Raw genomic sequence first — 18,759 nt, forward strand, 5'->3', positions numbered from 1 at the left:
TGTTCACTACAAGACACTGTCTGGTGTTAATTTTCTAGTATGTTGGCCAGCAAGGGGAATTACTTGCTTCCCAAGTCTGTTATCTGAAAAGTAAAATTTTGTGTGTTGGATTTCATGTTTTCATGTTTAAAAAAGACTGGGGTGTCTGAGTGTCTGTGTGTGTGTGTGTGTGTGTGTGTATTTCTTTGCATTTCTTTTTTTCTTTTGTTCTCCTTCCCTTTCCTGGTTGGGTTTTCCTTTGAATTATGCATAGAATCTGGATTTTAAGTGTCGTCTGGAGTGTGACTGCCGTCAGTTTTCTTCATGGCTTCCTATAACACTGGAACTATTTTCCTGCTCAGTGTACAAAAGTGACTGTAGGTGGGCTTTGAAGGTCATTTATCATGAAATACAGGGACATAATCTATATGGTTACTCTCCCATTTTTCAAATAGAAGTCACTCTTGCATTTTCAATAATTTAATTACTGTATAAACATTCCCTGAACAAAGCTTAATAATATTGCTCGAGGTACTGGTAATGGTTAAAGAAATGAGTAGAGGATCCTAAAAATGCATTTTCTAAAAGCTCGTAAACAGAGCAATTCACTGTTCCACATTCCTTCTGTGTTTTCTGAGAGTCTTTGACAATGTTGAATACAGAAATTTATTTTTCTGACCCATTCTCAAAAGTTGTCAGCTGTATTCACTTAAATGAACTCATAATTGTATTACCAAATATTTTAATTTTTTAGACTTTTGTGCTTAAAATAACACTCATTTTCTTATATTCTGTAATCCTTTAAAGAATGCATTTTAATTTTAAATATTACAAACAGGTTTTCTAATGATGTGACAATGAAGGTCTGATAATAGAGAATTCCTTGTGTGGAAGGTAGGGTGGGAATACAAAGACATATTCATACGGCAAGCAGTGCTGTGATTTGGTGTTGAGAAAGAACTGCCGTTTTACAATAGATTTTGGGAGAAGAAAGTAGTAGAAATGCAAATTGCAGGCATATTGAAATGACTTTATGTAGCGAGGATGTCAGTTGCTCATCAAATTGTGGTGGTGCCTTCATGTCATTGTGTGCTTTAATCATTAAGGAAACATTTAAAAAAAAAGTCTTTGACACTTATTTTTCAAAACAAGAGAGGCTTCATGTGTGTGCGCCCCTTTTTATTTCCCTGACATGTAATTTTTTTTATCTCTGATTTTCTGCACATGGGATTGAAGCATTACAAGTAGAATTGTGGTGTTTCCTCATGCCTAGTGGTTCATCAAAAGGACCATCCTGTTTGAATCACAGTTTGAACTAAGAGGCTTTGCAAGGTAAACTTTGACCTACAGAATAGCTTGAAACCAGAATTTATCATGGACTTAGTTCAGCACCATGAGTGATAAACATTTATTGGATTTTTGATCTTAACATCCAGGTCTTTATTTCAGTTGTTGCAGTTACAAACATATTATTTCCATTATAGCTTTATTCCATTCTCCGTAACTGAAGCATTTTCAAAGTAAGAAAGCCTAGAGCGTGGCTCAGATCATCCAGTGTGATTAGTTACTTGGATGTTGTGCTCTGCTTGCTTGCAGCCGTTTCGTCACCGCAGTTGCCTGGAATACAGACCCCTCATTATGAACAGAATCTCAAAAGTAACGGGAGGTTTAATCTAATTGGAATTTAGCATGTGTTGCTGAGGAAAGCAGCACTGATGCATTTTGGTTTGCACTAGCTGTGAAGCTTTGCTAGGGCAAGGGCAGGAGCTAAAAGAAAATACTTACGGAAAACTATCAGTGCATTCACTAGGCATATGAAAAATATTAACTATTGAAAAAATCATAACCACTGAGCATTCTGGAGATTCAAATGTTGAAAGAGGAAAAGAATAAAAGATTTTTTGATCACATACAACCATTTTCCTGCAAAAATAACTCGTCAAATTATGCTCTTAGGGTACCATAATAAATGTTTAACTATACATTATATATATATATATATATATAAAATATATTAATCTAAGTATTTTTGAAAAAGAGGTGAATTAGTTGAGAGTTGGCACTTGCAAATATTTGTTTTGTATAAAGGAATGTTACTAGCCAAGATTAAAAACTATGAATATGATAAGAAGGCCTAGGGGAACCACACTGTCTACGTGAGCTAAGCCAGAATCCTGACCGTGATGTGTAAGACTCTGCTAACATGCCAGGCTGTGGGTAACTCTAGAAACTATCTATCCAAACTTGGAAAGTTTGGATAACTTCAATAGCAGTTTGTTCTCTTCCTGTAGTAGAATTTTAATCTGAATGTGGCCTGTCTGCAGATCTTCTGAATTGAGTCTCAGGCAGCAGCTTGGATCCCGCTTTAGCAGGGGGAGAGGATGCGCTCAGGGGCTCCGCGCGTTGGGAAGGGCTTTGGAGACCATTCAGTAGCGATGGATGTGCCCTGTACGTTGCCATGTGACTGCTCTGCTTAGACAAGTGCCAGTGACCTTGTTAGATACGCGTCGAAACCTCATTAGTGTGCTAATACTTCTTGTTTCAGAAGGTTAAATTAGACAGTAAAAGAAATGGGAGAAGAGCTTAAGGAAATAGGTACTTGTTTACAAACTGTTTTTCAATTTTTAAAATGTAATCTTCTTTAAAAGTCTGCTTTTAAAATAGAAAACTAGTTGCTCTGTGTTGAAAAACATTTTTTTTCTTGGGAGATCTTAAATGACCTTAATTAGTTTGTAAATACAACTTTTTGCTGCCTTAGTCTATACTGAAATAACTATAGCATTAGAAGCTGGAAAATAATAAAGAATAAAATGAAAATGCTTAGTTAAATATTTTCAATTTAGTTTTGTGGAAAGATAGTTTGTGTTAGATGTTTACCCTTACAGTAATTGTAGATGATTAAAATAATATTTGTAGGCTGTGCTTTCTGCTTTTAGAATTTCAGTTTCATTTGCAGAAAGGTGCCCTGTTCAGTTGGCTAACATATAATAGCATTGTAAACGACACACACATTTTGTGTTTGGAAGTGTCTATAATCAAATTTAATATTAAATGTAATATGTATATGTGATTTATACTCTATTTGCAGCCTGACACAACATTTAAAAGTGTGAAACCTCTAAAGGTGCATTTATGTAACTATTGACAGAGTTAAATCATATAAAAAATATGGTATAAGTAAGAAAATAAGACCTATGGGTCCTTTTTTCTTTTAATAGAGTACTTTTTCTACAGAAGTCAAATAACCTTTTAAGTGGTGTTTTGCACACATTTTAGGATTTTTGTTGTAACTTTGTATTTGAAAGGTATCCATGTGAAGATTTTGGAACTAAAACTTCCTCAAAATGTTTTTACTGATTGGTTGAAATTTGAATTTTAGTGGTATTTTCTATGTTGAATAATTTGAACCCGAACTGACAAAAATCATGAAACTATATAAAATGATAGTGTCATAAAATGACGAAGTGTCTTATCACCTGCCTCAAATTTTCTCCAAGATACTGGCTTCTGTGCTCTTTTCAGTTATGGGTATGGGCTTTCCTGGAGGCTGAACACACAGCGGTATCTCTTCCTTGAACCTCAGCAGTTTGTAGAAGCCAAACAGGAGACATTCAAATCCTTGGCTCAGTGGAGAGCAGCAGCCCTCTCTTGTGTAGCATGTTCTTGATTATGGTTTCTAGGCAACTGTATCTATTATTCTTTGTAAAATATGTGGTTAATTGACAACTTAAAACCTCAGGTAACTACTAACTTTTAACGACAGCTGAGCACCTTTAAGAGAAGTTTAACAAGTTGCCTGTGCCTTTTTGAGATACAAATATAATGAGGAGGGAGAGGAAATCCAAATGCTTAGGTATCAAATTGTGTAAGCAGGTTTGTTGATTTTTAAAAAGCAGGTTCTAAATATCAGTAGGCTACAGCTTACATTTAGTTTAAGGATGATTTCTGCAGCTATAAAAATTAGTAGCACTGTTGGCTTCCTATTCAGTGTTTATACTCTGGCAATGTAAAGAAAACAACATCAGGAATCACTTTATTTCACTAAATATAATACAGAGCACAAGATCTTGGTGAAATGTGTCAGGAATTTGAACAAAATTGTGTTCATAAAATCTGGAATGGGTGAAAAAATGTAATGACTTTGTAATTAATATGCAACATCACCCTTGGGAAGATTATTTCAGAGCTATTTTTCACTTTCCTAAGGATATCATTTAGTGTATATATTTCTGATTGACCAAGGTTCATGTTATCTAATTCAGCTAAGATCTGAAATGACATCTCTGCTAAATCGTGAAATCATGTTTTATGAATGAGTTCAGCTTATTTTACAGTAATAAAACAATTATATAAATAAATAGAGCTGCTGTTGGATATATTTTTTCTTTTGTAGACTCCAGAGAAAAAGCAGTCAGAACCTTCCAGAGGACGAAAAAGAAAGGCAGATACCCAGAGTGAAAGCAGCCAAGGTAAACTACAGTAAACCTAAATTAAATAGTTACTGAATGCATTTAAACAAGAAAATACACAAAATATTGACTGTTAGCCTTGAAAGATCTGTTTCTGTTTAATAAGACAAGCTGTGATTTTTGATTCATAAGTCAAGTACCTTTTGCCCTTAACCTTATCAATCACTGGCAGGGACCATCAGCAAAAACTGTATTTGGCTGGTAATTGCCTATAAGAATTGTGTGCTGCTGCATGTATAGCTTGCAGATGTGATAACATTCTATGTACCTCTTCAGAATTACAGCAGCTTTTCTCATCCAAAGTACCTCTGTGCTCTGTGTTTCTTTTCAGGAGGCAGGGGAAAAAGAGGATTAGTGATTGTCATGTGTAATTGCTTGTTCTTCACATACATTTTAAAATAACTAAATTTTCTTCTTCCTTCTGTATGGACTGTTTCACAGGGTAGAGAACTAGAACAGAGGGGGAATCAGAATGAGATAGTTAATTCCAGTTCAGTATTTACATAATGCAATTTTTTCATTCCTCTCTTTAATCTTCTTTGGGAGAAATGGTAGAAATTAAATCTCTAGATAGATACTCATCAAAAGGAAAAAATAGTTTTGATAACATCTGTACTGGCATTTTGTTTCCAAAGTGCACTAGGAAATATCATTTCAGTTATATATCTGTATGCTGCATATCCAGAAAGCTTGATGATGCAGCATGCTGTTAGTTGAAGAATTACTTATCCTGACTAAAACATTTCTTGGAAAGAGTTGTTTCACAGTCACCTGGGTATTTCAAAGAAATTGGGGGGGGGGGAATCTTCCATTGTTCTAGTGCCTCATTCTTCCTGTGGGAATTGAAATCAGAGAGGCTAGAAAATTTTGGAATTTATTGACATGTATGACATGATTCTGATACCTTATACTTAGTGTTTTGCTCTCAGCAGCAGTGCGACCAAATATTTTGCACAACAATAAACTTGCAGAATGGGCATTGCAGGATACTGCAACATGTTGGTGTGGTGCAATGTGGTATAAACACAGCAAGTGCAGCTACTGCAGCAGGGAAGGGGAATCAAGAGATTGATCTCTTGTATGCTGCATACTTAGGATTTTGATTTCCATAATATGGAAGGCAATCAATAAATTCTGAAGTATTGTTTTGAAAATGGGTTTGGTTGGAAAGGAGGATAAAATCAGTGTAAATGTATTCATGATTGACTGTGCCCAGCTAACACGATGTGTTCTTTTCCTACAGAATTATGTAGCATAACACAGAATAGATACTATAGTCCAAAAAGAAATAGATTCTATCTAATTTTTCCAGATGAGAGGAAAGCATTTGATAAGTGATGTAATTCTCATGAGTTAAGCATGAAGAAGAAGGGAATCATTAGTGCAATAGAAAGTTGGGGGGAAAAAAGGGATCTGCAGAGCAGTGGCTGTGGTATAAAACAAAATGGAATTATTTTATCCAATAAATTTATGTGTAAAGTGTTGACACGCACAGGTCTGTCACATATTTCTTCATGATACTTGTGAGTGAGAAGGCTATGAGGCAATGCCAGCACAGAGGGATGTAGGATTAGAAAGAATCATTGAGGGTTGAGGTAATATAAAACATGAAAGTCTTTGGTAGAAAGTGCAAAGTTAAAACCTTACACTATGGGTAATGATGACCTAATATATTCTAAAAATTCCTGCTTATGTAGAAGAAAGTTTTGAATAGTGGTCTGATCTTAAGAAGTCTCTGAGCAGTTAGTATGATCTGTGCAAAATACCAAGTTTTAAGATTTATTAACCAATTTACATTAGAGGAGAAGGCAGCATTAATGGCATTAGGCAAAACATTGGAGTGCTGCCTGTGGCAAAACATTGGGTGCTGGTGGCTCATGTTGGAGAAAGATCACTGCAAACCAGTGCTGCTCAGGCCTGCTCCATGCCCACCCTGTTATTGGCGCTTCAGGAAATCCTAGGGCTGGAGGTTTGGACAAAATAACTCTTCTAGAGCATATAATTCTAATAGACTTGGTTACTTTGGTATTCTGAAAGGGTGTGAATGCTGTGACAGTGCTTGAAAAGGAAGGGAGAGAGACTTAGTGCTAGGTGTTTCGTCTGATGAGGACAGAGATGTATAGACTTGTTGCCAAACCAGTACAAAGTCTGTGAGGTTTTGAAGTTGAAGTCTGATACAGTTTTGTTCCTCAACAAGTGGTGTAAGAAACCTCTTTGCTGTGACATGATCCCCTAATTATCTGCATATTGAGATCCTTTATTAGCACATCAGTAAATAAGTGATAATTACCATTTGGTTAAAAGTCTGTAAACAATTTATTTTATCAGTTCTAATGTATTAACATATTTGTTTCAGGAAAGAATATTGGGGGACGTGGTCACAAGATTAGTGACTATTTTGAGGTAATTATTTTGTTTATTAAAAACTTACAGTTATGACTTAATTTTGAAAGCAATTGTACAAGTTACTTGTGAACTTAGGGATACCAAACTACAGTGGTGGTACAGATCTTCTTTGAACTTAGTAGCCTGCCCTAGTTCAAAGTACATATGAAAATACTGTCTATACTATGGGCTAGCAATTTTTTGGGGGAAAATTATATTTAGGTGGACTGTATCATTCAGCAAATGTATAACGTGTTTTGATAAGAAGGTGGACTAATTTGAGGAACACATATTCCTTTCAGTACCAAGGTGGGAACGGCTCGAGCCCGGTGCGGGGTGTCCCTCCTGCGATCCGATCTCCTCAGAATTCACATTCCGCCCCTTCTTCTGTAAGTTGCTGAACTTCCGAGTGGCTGTGGATGTCTGCACACTCAGAGTGCTTTGAACTGAAAGCTATCTGCTTATAGGGAAAAAATTTCAAAGGAAGGAAGTGTGGGAAGGAATCCTCGCCCTCTCCCTGGCCCTCTCCTCTGTTTTAGTCTTCATTAACGTCCCCTTTATGTTTCTCCTATCAGGAAGAAGTTCTTCAGAAATAATTTGAGTTGGTTGTTTTTTGAGTTGTGAAAGTTCAGGCTTAGAAAAATGAGTCTGTAAGACTGGAATTGCCTTATGTCAGTCTTAGGTAGTCCTAAATCGTTCAGTCTGTTTCTTAACAGTCCTAGTTTTCTAAGACTTTACTGCATCATTTCTAGAACATAAGTGATATTTAACAGCATAGTGCTAGTTCTTGATGCAGTACTCGACATAGAGCTTTTTATTATCTTCTGTAATAAAGACATCATCTTTCTCCATGCTGTATTATTTTCCTGATAAGACTTGTAAACAAGGTTATGCTCACAGATGAGTATTAACAGTTTTATCTAAAATCTTTTGGTTTTGTGCATTCCAGGTTCGACAGAATAGTCCTTCTCCTACTTCATTAGCTTTCGGGGACCACCCTATCACACAACCAAAGCAGTTATCTTTTAAAATTACTCAGGTGAGCACTTTTGTGTAGAGTTATGCCATATAATTTCAGACAGCAAATAAAACTGGTAGATATGTATGTATGTTTGTCTTTCAGCTACATCTAAACTCCTCAAGGCTTTGGAAATCTTTGCTTTTATCCATTTTGCCAAAATATTTTGAAGTTCAGTAGCTTATAATTCAACTCCTTCTGATTAGTTTTGTATTCTCCACTTGCTCTGCTTCCAGTGCTGCACCTCACCTGCAGTTAGCTTCTGGTGGATGCAGTATGCTGCTGCTCAAGATGTTAGCTGTCGGGTGGTCTTAGGAGAGGAGGCTTCTCTCTCAGGCAGTACTTGAGGTGACAGCCAGCACTGTCAGGTTACAGTTCAATTATAACCTTGAAGAAGAAAAATTAGATGATAATTAAAATATGATATATTTAGATCTGTCATGACTTTTGACAGCCAAAAGCAATTGTTGTATCCTTTCTGCCATTTTTCATGTGACCTCTTCTGTCTTTCACAATGAGTTAGAGCAAGGCTACTTTACCTGTTAAAAAGAGGCAGAGGACATAAGTAATTAGCTGATATTTACATTCTTGCCCTGCTGTGTATACTTATTTGCAAAGAATTAATTCTGAATTGGTGTTGAAATCTTTTAAACTGTTAGTTATTCATCCCAGCTGTACCCAGTTTCTCAGAAGAAAGAAAGCTGTTTTGAGTATGAAGTTCCCTGTCACTTTTAAAATTCTTAAAAATGAGATGTGCTGGTGAGAAAAGTGAGAAAAATAATATTGTAATTTTTAAAGAACAAGATTTAATATTCTAAAATCTTCTTTTTAGACTGATCTCACAATGCTGAAACTAGCTGCACTAGAAAGTAATAAAAATCAAGACTTGGAAAAGAAAGAAGGTCGTATAGATGACTTACTCAGGGTAAGTGTTAAATATGGGAGAAATACATTATTTCAGAACACCAGGCAGTGAATCTGTTTCAAATATATATATATTTTTAATGAATAATACTTATTTTAGAAAATTAGCCCAAAATTACCACATGAAAAGGTGGAAAAAATGTAATTTTTGTAATTACTTTTTTTCCTGAGAAATGGGGAAGTCTGCAAAATTAAACATAAAAAGCTTATTTTTCTGTTTCTGTATTGTGACTTATTAATGATTAAATATGTTTATAGACACCCTGAGGATACAAAGAAAGTTGATATTGTTTTGCAGGCAGTTGATTAATTCCCACATTTCTTATTATAATTTCACATAATAGATTTTTTGTTTTAATTGTAAATAGCAGTCATCAGTGCAGCAACTGTTGGCAGTTTCAGAATGGAAGTGTTTGTGACAGAAATTGTCTTGAGCAGTAAATAGTTACTTTTATTCAGAAACCTATGTTATATGTTATACAAAGATGAAGGAGTTCTGTGCTTGTGGTGCTGGTGCTTCTGAGAGTATTAGAAATGTGCTACATAGAAGTATAAAAAATATAAGCCACACACTAATGAAACACGAACACTATCCCGGCTCACAAAGTTTGTTTAATTTACCCTCTATATGGGACACATGCATGTTTACCCAGGCCATACCATAGGTTTCTAGAATATCTGTTTTAGCATATGTTCAACAATATGGAATACACAAAGCTTTTTTTTTTTTTTAATTTATTTTAGCCAAGACAATACACCTGTTTTTCTAAGATAGTAAGACAAATCTAAATGAAACATAGGGTATTTGTTATTCTTTACTCACATAATTTAAATGTATGTCTTAGTAAATTCTTACTTTATTTAAAATGATCAAATTTTACATGTTTTAAGCAATCAGAAGGGTAGGATCTGGAGATAAAACTTAAATTCAGTTTAACACTGAAAGACTCACAGAGTTACTAATACACTGCTTCTGTGTTTTAGGCTGAGTGCCTTGTGATATGAAATGCAGTTCTCTAAAGGAAATAATGGTCACAAATGTGATTTCATTCAAGTTCATTCCTTTAATTTTAAAAAATGAATAAATGCATCCTTTTACAGGTTGAGTTAGATGTCCAAAATGAGATTTTCTTGCCTATAATCAATAGCTGTGCTTTTGTTTCTATGTGCATGGATATATAGGTGATCAAGTACACTTATATATATATATATAATTGCTATATATACATGTTACTTAGTCACATAAAAGAAAATGCATGTTGAAATTAGATACCTTTGGTTTCTATGGTTGCTGATAAAAATAGTGACTCACTAATTCTTTAAGTAAGCATTTTTCTTTTTGTATTAATAAGGCTAACTGTGATCTTAGAAGACAAATAGATGAACAACAAAAGCTACTTGAAAAATATAAAGAAAGGTTAAACAAATGTATTTCAATGAGCAAGAAGCTTCTGATTGAAAAGGTAAGTTTGCTTTTTTAAAGATGTTTGTGGCTAAAAGAAAAATTTCAAATTCATCTTTGAGACTGAAACTTTCTCCGTGTGATCTCTATCTGGAAGGAAAGTGGAGGGGGGGGTTGTTTGTCTTTTTGTTTTATGTTTTTTTTTTTGTTGTTGTTTTTTTTGTTTTTTTGTTTTTTTGTTCTTTTTTTTTAAGCTTGAGTAGCCCAAGCAAAATTTTAAATTCAGGTTGTAGAAAGTGCATTATTGAATGCAAGGCTTTTGTTTGTTTTGGTTTTTGTTTCCCCTGTGATGGCTAATTTGGATATTGCAAAGCATAAAAGATAGGAATTTAGAGTATTACTAGTCTTCTCAACAATCTTAGGTTACAAGTAGATTAAAAAAACCGACATAATCCACTATAGCACAAAAAAAAAAACCCTCTTGGTAAGACATCTGAGTGATTAAGGACAATTTTGGATATAAATGAAAAAATGAAAGATATGTTAACACACAGTTAAAGGAAGTAAAGGCAGGAATTGGGCTGTTTGCTTTCATGTTCCTTTCAAAGAGGTGACAACTTCAGATTTGGTGTCAAATATATTTAAACAAGCAGCACTTCCTTAAAAGGCAAGGATACCTTGTTTCTCCCCTCCTCTTCTTAAAAATATTTTTTAAGTGAATAGGAAAACACTTTATTATAAATTACAAATACAAAAAAAAAAAGATGAACAAACAAATTGGTTTCCCACTACTACCTGCTATAAGCTGCTGTCCAATACAGGTGCTTGAACTGATTTGTAAGAGGATTACGGAGAATTTCCTCACTAGCCTGTCATAAAGGATAACTTCATTCCTTGTACATTCCAGCGTGATGAGAATACTGAGAAAAGCTGCATCCAGTTTGTTCAGCATGGAGCAGGATAGGCAGTCTTTGGCTGGGTAATATCCACAGGCATTTCTTCCTTCAAAGGCCCTGTAGGCCTCCCGTTCAGTACAGAAATCTGTCCTGGAAATCTCCAATTCCATGAGCTTCTCCCTTGCCTTTGCGGTCGCAGCCCTGAGCAGTTCTTAAGAAGGCGGCGGCACTGCGAGAGGCCCGTGTCCACCAGCAGTGCTGCGGGCGTCGCCGTTCCTCGTGTCCCAGGGAGGCCTGTGCTATCAGTGAGACGAGCAGTCACCCGTATTACTGCAAGCGAGTATGTGGTGCCTGCCCTTGCAGAGCTTCCCGAACCCAGGGACACTGGCAGGAAGAGTAATTTAGTTTGGGAAAAGTGAGTTTGCAGACAAGGTACCCACTAGATACGCTCCTTTTGTAGCTAGGCAGGCTCGCTTAGGACTATATGCCTCGTGTCTAATAGACATTATGTTTGTTATATTTTTGTATGATGTTGATGTCCTGTCAGAATTGTTGCGTTTACAAATAAGATGTTTTTATTAAGTATGATGACTAGTTAGCGTTATGTATGGGATCTGAGTCCATCTCAGATATTCTGGTACATGAATCATGATAATCATCAATATAAATTCTGACAACTGCATATGTTTGAGTTACGCGGAAATTAGAAATGAAGTAATAAAAGAGTATTTTTATCAACTCTCCTTTTATCATTTGTTACTGTACAAACTTGTTGTAGGAAGAAACCCAAGTATTTTACTGACTTTCTGAACACTTTAGTATTACTAATGTGAGTGTTTTTGGTTTTCTTAGAGCACACAGGAAAAGCTGGCAAGCAGAGAGAAGAGCATGCAAGACAGATTACGCCTGGGGCATTTTACAACAGTTCGTCATGGTGCTTCATTTACTGAGCAGTGGACAGATGGATTTGCATTTCAAAATCTTGTGAAGTTAGTCAATGTTATGTTCTTAAAATTCTCAGTAATTGTTAGTTCCCTCTAGTGGTTTTTTTATTATTATTATTATTACAAAGAGATTTTAGGATTGGAGCAACTTTTCGTGTGTTGTGTTTTGCTTTGCTTTTTGAAGTCTGAGAATACAGTACAGAACTCCCTTAATCAGCTGACAGAATAGTAAGGCAGGATGTCTTTGAAAGATGATTAGGCTTCTCTTGATTTTAATTATCCTTAGAAAAAGTGTGCACTAAATCAACAATTATTCAGCTCAGCTGACAAAAAGGAGCGCTAAAACTAGATCACAGAATCACAGAATGGTTGAGGTTGGAAGGGTCAGCAGGAAAAGAGCTACTTCAACAGGTATCTTAGCAGAGAATGGGGCCTGTGAGACAGCTGGTGGTGGTAAAACTGATTGTGCAGTGGTTTGAGGGATATTCTTGTTTGTTTGTTGTTTGTTTGTTTCATCTGATTTGGTCTATAGATACACATACATGTTCACCAGCATTTTCATTTCCTAGAGGGAAATGTAAGTTCTTAGCATTATGCAATTGCCTGGGCCGTTAGTTTTTGAAGACATCTCAAAAAAAAAAAAAAAAAAAAAAGTCCACATGACAGGTTTGAGAATTGCTTGCAGATTTAACACCTTGTGATTCTGCTTTTTGTAACTATTGCTATGTATGTGGTTTGCACAGAAGCTGTAACTGTTTGCCATATAACCAACCTGATGGTTTATTTAGGAGCTCAAATGCAGTATTTACATTATAAACGATCACATATTCCCTGTTGATTCTGTTGGTTTTGTTAGGTTATGTAGACCAACGTATGCACCAGGTCACACATACATTTTTACCACTAAAAATACTGTGAAAACCTTTCAAAACACACGTGAAAAGTAAATTATGCCAAAACCTTGAAAATTTTTTAAACCTCGTGAAAACTATTGCTCATTTTCCAAGGAAACATTTTCACATTAACAGGAAGTTTAAAAGAAAAAATAATTCAATGCGTTATCAGTTTGAAAAAATAGTCCTTTCAAAAATATAAAATGGTTGAAATTTTAATAAAGCTTTTTTGGATTTACAGGCAGCAAGAATGGGTGAATCAACAAAGGGAAGACATTGAAAGGCAAAGAAAGCTCCTGGCCAAGCGAAAGCCTCCAACTACAAATAATTCTCAGGCACCATCTGCCAATTCTGAACCCAAGCAGAGGAAAAATAAAGCTGTGAATGGGGCAGAAAATGATCCCTTTGTTAGACCCAATTTACCACAGCTGTAAGTTTAACATTTCAATCAGTCTTTTACATAAATTCTCAGATATTGTCTGTGTGAGTTTTATTCAAATAACAGCATAAAAAGACACTCAGTATATTCAACAACTGTCTTCTCACTGAGGACTTGCTGATGTTAGGGAAATTTTCACCACTGCCTATGAAGATGCTGTACAATTGCCCAATTTATTTTTGGTAAAGTCACCAGAGAAAGGCTGGTTCTGTGTTCCTTCTATTCTCCTAATCTAGGAAAGTCTTTATTTTAGTTTCATACTCTTGTAATGTTAGTGTAATGTCACAATCTATTGAACTATTCTTAATCTATTTTGGTTTAGAAACCTGTACTTTAGAACAGCTTTTAGCTGATAAGAAAATACTTTTTTTCCAGGATTTGAAGACATTATCTAAAAGCACAGGGAAGATTTTTTTTTTTTCCTCTAAATGCAGATTCTGAAAGCAATTGTCAGGAGTATCCTATCATATAAATGTAATAACTGAGAGCCATCAAAGAGTTTTCCATTTTCCATGTGGCTTTTTTTCTTGCAGACAGCAATGGTACCATTTTGGGCACAAACAGTTGTGTTCTTGATGGTTACATTTAAGTATGATAAGATAAATTAAAGAGTAATTGAAGATAAAGATAAGATAAATGCTGCTCTCATTTACTGCCCTTGGTGCTAAGAGGCTGCAGCCGATGGTGTGTCTGTGCTTAGTTTAAATGAAGACTAAGCAGGTAGATTTAAAAAGTCAATGTGTTCTGTTTGCAGAGGTAGATTAAGTGTGTCCAACATGGTCAACTATCGCTTTTCCCTTGTCTGTGTAGTATTTTATACTTTGGAATGGGGATGTCACTTCATAAATGACTCTGGTTTGATCTACAATATGTGTATTATTTGTACCAAAAGTTTGAAGACAGCTGCATACATTTTGCACAAAAGATCATTCTTCAGGTTCCCATTGTGAATTGTTTGGCTGGGATAAAAATAGGGAAAAAAAATAGTAGGATTGGTCTTATAGGCAAGTCTTGAATAGTGTTCCAGGTGTGCTTTGGTAGAGAGCAATAGTAGAGTCATCACCCCAGCTCTTTAGTAAAATTTAGTGTCAGTGTTTCTTCATCTTAAAACATAATTAAATTTCTGAATAGTAGGGTAAAAAACACCACCATTTTAAAAATAACTCTTTGTTGGAATGTTATTAAATCCTTGTGCTATTAAAAATAACACTTAAATAATGGATAGATTTGGAAAAGGGCGAATTTTTTATTTGCTTCTCCTTTTGATAGCATATTATTTTTTCCGTATACATAAATCTCTTTGCTTGAGCAATCTGTGCTTTTTGGGTGAGTCTGTCTGTTCCATAGTAACAAAGAGGTTTTTTTGTCCTTTTTTTCTAGTTGTTACTAAGATTCAAAATTATGAGCGTGAAGAGCTAAACAATATTTGCTGGAGTTAATATGACTGTAGTCATTTCTTTTTAAATTTAAAATAATCAGAAAAAAATCTTCACCTTGAGCATTTACCTTCTCAATGGAATACCAGAATTTTTATGGGTGCACTGAGCTGGTGTTATTGATCCATATTGTTTGTGGGGCATGTTTTCTGGTTTAGAGCCTACTGTTAAGCTTACATGTTAATACGGAGAGATAATAATAGCATTGCTTTTTAGACACTGAGTTTATTTTTAAGATCTCTTTGAAATATGCAAACCAGAATGGTTCTTTTTGAGACTGTGCTCCTTAGATAGTAGTTGGTGATATTTTTCTTCCATGATTTGACAATTCGTAACTTCCTATTCACTGAGTAATAGGAATACACATAAATATCGAAGTGATGGTAGGAGGTTTGAAATTCTCATTTCTTTTGTTTATCCAAAGGAATTCTGTATTGCTTTTATTACTCATCATCAGCATACAAACTTTTTAAAAAATATATAGTTTTAAAAACCCAGCAATTATTGCTCCTTAATATTATTTATTAGTGTACTTTATTAGTGCATTTATTAGTGCATTTGGCCATGTCTCTATTAATCTTAAATTTCCATAATGTTATTGCTATTTTAGGAGATGATAAAGTATACACTTGAAAAACGATATAGAAGTTATGGTCTAATTAGTATGTAGGACAAGGTGATTTCCTGAGAGAGTTTTTAAGTCTCCGGTGTTAGGCAATTTCATATAATTTTCAAACATCTAAAAAAAAATCAAATTCACATTCAAATGTACTTAACCAGGTACATGTTAAATGGTACATCAGAATGCATACTGGTTATGAAAAATCAGCTGGAGAAAAATACTAATTGCACTTTTGTATTTAATGCTGGCACACAAGTAAACTATTACGGAATCAAAACTAGACTGTCTTCAGATATCCAAACTTGATTCTGCTATAACTTGGATGCTAAATTGCTTGCATATGCTGTGAGGTTAGAAATGTATTTCAGATCTCTTTGAGGAGGTCTGCGATGTGTCCTGGGATCACAAAATCTTTAAGCCCCATTATGCCCTTGTGCTTTTAATTGGAAAGAGTTTGTTTAAATGCTGTATTTATGATTTGTTATAGTTCTGTTCTTGTGGTGTATTTATGATCTGTTCTCTTCTTCCTAGCACAGAATTAAGTAAGTTTTCTGTGTCCCTTATTAAAGCAACTATTAATTGTGCTTTTCCATTTAAGAATTCATTGGTCATCTATTGTATGTGATTTTCTGCTAATACATTGGGCTTATAGTGATAAGTGGTTCCTCTGTTACTTTGAGAGTAGCAGTCTTAATTACTGTAGCCAAATAGAAGAGGTTCAGTTTAAAGGTGCCTGGAGGGGGATCGGAGCTGCTGAGATTAATGAGCTGAACTGGGAGCAACTGGGCCCTAGGCAGGGCCTGGGCCAGCCCCTCTTGAAGTAAACCAAAACCTTGCTGAAGTTGTTAGCAACAAGTGTCACCACCACCGCACTGTTTTGTTCTAGAAGATGGCTTCATCTGCCTGTATTGATGAAACAAAAACAAGAGCTTTGTAACAAGCAGTGTTATGGAAGGCAATTGTGAAAATAGTGTTTAACAGTTTTGAAACCAAGTGAAGATTTTGCTGGAGGCATCCTTAGCGAGCATGGTTTTAGTGTAGTTGAATATACTATGTAAGCTTTTATGAGTTCCAAAGCCATTTTTTTTTCTTTTTAACTGAAGTTAACAGCACAAAAGTGGTCGTCAGTCAATATTTTGTGAGTGAACAGGGGTGCTGGTATTTAATAAATAGGTATTAGATGAGTCTCGGACAATTGCGCACTTTCCCACTAAACAAAGCCATGTTATTAGTCTTGCTTGAAATGTATTTAAAGAAAAAACTCGTACTTGGAATAGATGTGCATTTCTTAGTCCTGGAAAAATATTTCAAAAATCTATTCCAGATTCTTGGTGATTTGAGAGATTGTGTGTGCAAAGCTAGGCCCCGCTTTTTCAAAGCAGCTCTTATTTCATAGATGACGACAATTTCTAGAAACAGTATTTTATTTAGCTTAGGTAGTGTAGCCCTTCCTCCCCAGCTTCAGCTATTTTGGTTGTATTAAATTCCCATACGTTTCTTCCTCTGCTTCCCCAGTCCCTCTGTGGGACTCTGCGCGCACCCTTGTGCCTGACTATAATTTGAAATAGGAGGGTAGAGAGAGCTGGCAGAGTTTACTAATGTAGCAGAACAAATGCATCATTTAGAGGGAGCATTCCGTTCTGTATGGAACAAATAAAAATATTTTGAGAAACGTTTTTTCAGGCTAAAGTGCCAACAATGTGTCTAGGCTTTAAAGGACAAGTAAAGACAGCTCCTTTCCCCGGGCCTTCTCTTTCTAAGGCAAACTTGGAAACAGCGGCCGGGAGACGTGGCAAAAGAGTTCATGGAAAACCTGAATCAGAGTATTCAAGGCTGGTCAGTGCTCGCCCCTTTCTGCAGAAATTCTAGGAACTTGCAAACAGACTGCTTATGTGGCCATATCTTATGGAAATTCAAGTATTGCACGTGCATACTGCTGCCCTTGGGTGTCCCCATGCGGTGCAGAAGGACAGTGGTCTGTCAGCAGAGCCCTGCCAGCGGGCACCGTCATCCCCTTACTGCACTGTTGGTTGCTGTATGCTGCTTGAACAACATAAGGGTAAACTGAGGTATGTTTATGGAGGAAAAGCAATAAAGCCCTGCTTTTTCAGGAAGTGTTTCCAAATAGGAGAGGATAAAGTTTGGGGGTTTGTAAGTAAATCAAGAAAAATGAAGTATGTTTTTGTATAGTTCAGTGCTTTGCGTGCCTGCCCTCAATACAGTGGTCAGTATTGACAGCGTCAGGCCTCTGTGAAGCGAGAGTCACCTCTTAGAGTGTTAGATCTTTAAGGAAAGTGAATAAAGGAAAACAACCTTTTACTAGTGATAATGCATGGTAAGAGAGACTTGGAATCTTAATGTTTTCAATGTGATGTTTAACTGATCTCATGCTCTGTGCCCATCAGGCCCGTGTAAGAACTTTTTGGAAGTCAATGCTGCTTAAGTCTTCTAGGCATTTTGTCATAATTCTGTGCATAGGTAGCTAGGACTACAGGATTACTGTATTATGTTAGTTTTCCAGGAGCTTTATGTATTTAGAGCTGTCAGTGTTCAGTGGAAATCTTGGTCTAATGTTGTAAACTTTGTATTTTCAGTGCTTTTTGCATTCAGGGTAAAATTCACATTCAGGTTTCAGCTTTGCTGAACATTCAGGGTTCAGCTTTGCTAAGCCCTCTCCATATTTTTCTCCTGGCAGGCTGAGAAAGGCCAAGTTTACTATCTGTGTTTCTGGAAATAGATGCACAAACCTATGATTTATGCTACAAATAATAGTCTGGGAAAAATAATATTAAACCGTACCCACATTGGCATGGATTCCTTACCTTTCTAACTGAAAATTTAATTCATGCTAGAGTGTTAGAGTATCTTTAGTCTGGCAGATGTGTTAGATCAAGACACCACATTCCACTTTTTTTAAGAAACACCATAAATTGTTCATACCCAGAGGAGGTTTGGTCCCAAGATCTGTTATTAAGGATCTTTTCACTCTCCTGAAGTTTTTTATGCCTCTTGCCATTAGAATACTTGTGGATTTTGTGATTAGAATACAGGGCTGCTTTTCACCCCAGTATGGAAAAAGATACAAAGCGATTTTGCGTAGTTTTCTTTAAAAGAAAGGATCACTTCCTTCTCAAATTCCAATAAGGAATTTTCCCCATGTGATAGATGAGAAAGTTGTGAAATAACTGTTTTGTGAAGCTGTAACAGGTTCTTGGAAATTTAGATGATGTGGTCAACAAACAATCCAGCAATGTCATTAATATTCATGGAAAGTATCAGGTTGACTCAATCTTCTGGCCAAGTCAGAGAAAAGGCAGCGAAATTTGCGATTTCTGCAATCAGGAATAGGAAA

General features: G+C 35.8%; 1 protein-coding gene across 2 annotated transcripts in view; it reads left to right on the forward strand.

Moving 5' to 3' along the window:
• The window catches only part of TLK1 (tousled like kinase 1), a 43,677-nt gene that overhangs the window by 7,635 nt on the left and 17,283 nt on the right, over positions 1 to 18,759 (forward strand). For both annotated transcript variants that reach the window (XM_026045436.1, XM_026045504.1), the window contains 8 exons: positions 4,373 to 4,448; positions 6,805 to 6,851; positions 7,136 to 7,222; positions 7,783 to 7,872; positions 8,684 to 8,776; positions 10,128 to 10,238; positions 11,926 to 12,062; positions 13,152 to 13,340. In XM_026045436.1, the coding sequence (XP_025901221.1) occupies positions 4,373 to 4,448; positions 6,805 to 6,851; positions 7,136 to 7,222; positions 7,783 to 7,872; positions 8,684 to 8,776; positions 10,128 to 10,238; positions 11,926 to 12,062; positions 13,152 to 13,340 (830 nt within the window). The remainder of the gene's footprint in view (positions 1 to 4,372; positions 4,449 to 6,804; positions 6,852 to 7,135; positions 7,223 to 7,782; positions 7,873 to 8,683; positions 8,777 to 10,127; positions 10,239 to 11,925; positions 12,063 to 13,151; positions 13,341 to 18,759) is intronic.

Source organism: Nothoprocta perdicaria, unplaced genomic scaffold, assembly GCF_003342845.1.
Source record: "Nothoprocta perdicaria isolate Ctin4 unplaced genomic scaffold, notPer1 scaffold_0, whole genome shotgun sequence".
Classification (NCBI taxonomy): Eukaryota; Metazoa; Chordata; class Aves; order Tinamiformes; family Tinamidae; genus Nothoprocta; species Nothoprocta perdicaria.